At 44.2% G+C, this 2,507-nt stretch overlaps 1 protein-coding gene across 1 annotated transcript in view; it reads left to right on the top strand.

Moving 5' to 3' along the window:
* Nlrc4 (NLR family CARD domain containing 4) overlaps nucleotides 1–2,507 on the top strand; it is a 40,458-nt gene that overhangs the window by 22,899 nt on the left and 15,052 nt on the right. The window contains exon 5 of the mRNA XM_026789668.1: nucleotides 1,766–1,936. Within this exon, the coding sequence (XP_026645469.1) occupies nucleotides 1,766–1,936 (171 nt within the window). The remainder of the gene's footprint in view (nucleotides 1–1,765; nucleotides 1,937–2,507) is intronic.

Consider the following 2,507-nt stretch of genomic DNA (forward strand, 5'->3'; position numbering starts at 1 on the left):
TGGGTACCAGCTATAGCTCAGATAATAAAAGTTCAGAGATAAATATTGGGGTTTAACCTGAATATCAGAAAAGCAAAGCAGCCAAGTCACTAGAGAGCTCTTACCTAAAGTGAAATCTTCAGACTAAAAAAGAATGAGTTCCTGTCTCATTCTGCCTTATATTTCTCCCGAGTGCTGGAATTAAAAGCATGAACCACCACCACCTGGCCTAACTGTGGCTAACTAGTGTGGCTTCTGGTATTAAAGGTGTGCGCCACCACTGCCTGGCCTGTATGGCTGACTAGTGTGGCTGCTTTGTACTGATCTTCAGGCAAGCTTTATTTATTAAAACACAAATAATATGCCACTATACTACTGATTGAATCACATACATTGTAGTGATATTTTCTTTATGTTCTTACAAATAAAGCTTGCCCAAAGGTCAGAGTGCAGAGCTTAGCCACTAGAGGCCAGGGAGTGCTGGCACATACCTTTAATCCCAGAACTAAGGAGACAGAGGCAGACGGATCTCTGTTAGTTCAAGGCTAACCTGCGCTACACAAGATTGAATCTCTAAAAGAGAAACAGAATTCACACAAAGGTTATCCTTGCACTTGGGATCCCATGCCTTTAATCCCAGCACCAGGAAGGTGGAGACGGGAGTGATAGGGTGGAGAAAGGACTGTAAGACAGGAGACAGGAACATAGGGACAGAGGCAGCTGGAGGTTGGGAGGAGTCAGATACAGTCTGGTGATGCAGTCTGAGGACACAATCGCCCCTTCAGTCTGAGCACTGGTAGAGGTAAAAGGTCTCTCTAGTGCCTGACACTCTGCTTCTCTGATCTTCAGCATTAACCCCTATATCTGACTCTGGGTTTTTAGTATTAAAAACAACTGTAATTCATGCTTCAATACATTATCTCCCCTAAGCTCCTAACCATGGGGATTGAGAAAAACTTGGTCTCAATGGTAGAGCACTTGCCTGGCATGCACAGGGCCTGGGTAAAAACTCCAATACCAAAGAAAAAGTGGAGAGGGAGACAGCTAGGATCCAAAAGTCACCATGTATTTCTTTCATGTGCACTATTGACTCAGGATATGTATTGATGATTTAAGTTCCATCTAATCAATCCTGAAAGCCACATCAATGCCAGGCCTAAGAATGAGGGGCACTCTAGACCGCCTTCAACTGTACTGTGGGTAGAAGCGTCCACTGACCCTGGCTGAACATACTGCTCCGGGTGTAGTGTTCACTGGAGGGAGTCAGTCTGTCCCGTGTCACAGTCCAGGGCCAGGCAGTGGCATTAACCCTCCACGTGGCTGTAGCACCCGCTGCCCCTCTGAACTCAGCCTCTTGAGGGAAGTAAAGACCAGGAGAAAGAGCATGTCTGGAATCTAGCAGTGGGGCAGCCTCAGCAGGAAGCTCCTGAGCCAGCCGGGCTAAATAGCAAGACTCTCCCAATGTAGAAAACAAAGAAATGCATACATATTTTTTAAAAGAGCATGAAACTGAGGGCCCGAGAGGTGGCTCAGAGGTTAAGATCACCAGCTGCTCTTCCACAAGTCCTGAGTTCAGTTCCCAGCACCCACATGGTGGCTCACAACCACCTGTAATGAGATCTGGTGTGCAGGCAGAACAGTGGACACATAGTAAATAAAGAAATCTTTAAGAAAGAAAAAGAAGACGAAACTGTTTCTTCCTAGTTGTCATCCTTCTGGTCCACGAATCTGGGTTTAACCAGATAAACGTGGTCTGCTCATATATTTCTTCCCCCTTTTCTCGTAGCCAAAGGCCTGGGAAACCTGAAGAAGATGAGCTTATTTCATCTGACTCATTTGTCTGATATCGGGGAGGGGATGGATTCCATAATTGAGTCTCTGTCGGGAGAACCCTGTGACCTGCAAGAGATGAAGTTGGTGGCCTGCTGTCTGACGGCGAATTCTGTGAAAACCCTAGGTAATCAGGGGAACCCTTGCATCCCTCAGTGGACGCACAGCAGAACACAGACGCTTTGTCTAACTCAGAATTAAAATTATTAATGGCAATAAGAGAGGACTGCAGAATAGTTGAAGATATCATAACCTTAAGAAAAAGTTATAAGTATAAATTTTTTAAAATTCCCCATCTAAAAATATCTCTCACCCCAATTTCCATCATTTTTGTCATGGTGCCATAGTGTCGTGATAATAGTGTATCATCATATATAATGATGGTTAAAGAGGATTGCCTCCATGTTAGAGGCTTCCTAGTCTTCCCTTTGTTTCCCTTTGCTCTGTTAAGATGGACTTAGAATACAATGATACACCACTTACTTCAGTCTTTTGAGTTCCCAAATATCATACATACCAATTACAGAGAAAACTTTGCATATTTTTCAATAAACTCTTCAATTCAGACATGTCTTAAAATTGAGAGTTTGGGGCTGCAGACATGGATCAGCAGTTAAGATCACTGACTGTTCTTCCAAAAGACTTGGGTTCCATCCCTGGCTCGTACACGGCAGCTTACCACCATCTGTATTAGGTCT

The sequence above is a fragment of the Microtus ochrogaster genome, unplaced genomic scaffold (genome assembly GCF_000317375.1).
Source record: "Microtus ochrogaster isolate Prairie Vole_2 unplaced genomic scaffold, MicOch1.0 UNK26, whole genome shotgun sequence".
NCBI classification, from domain to species: Eukaryota; Metazoa; Chordata; class Mammalia; order Rodentia; family Cricetidae; genus Microtus; species Microtus ochrogaster.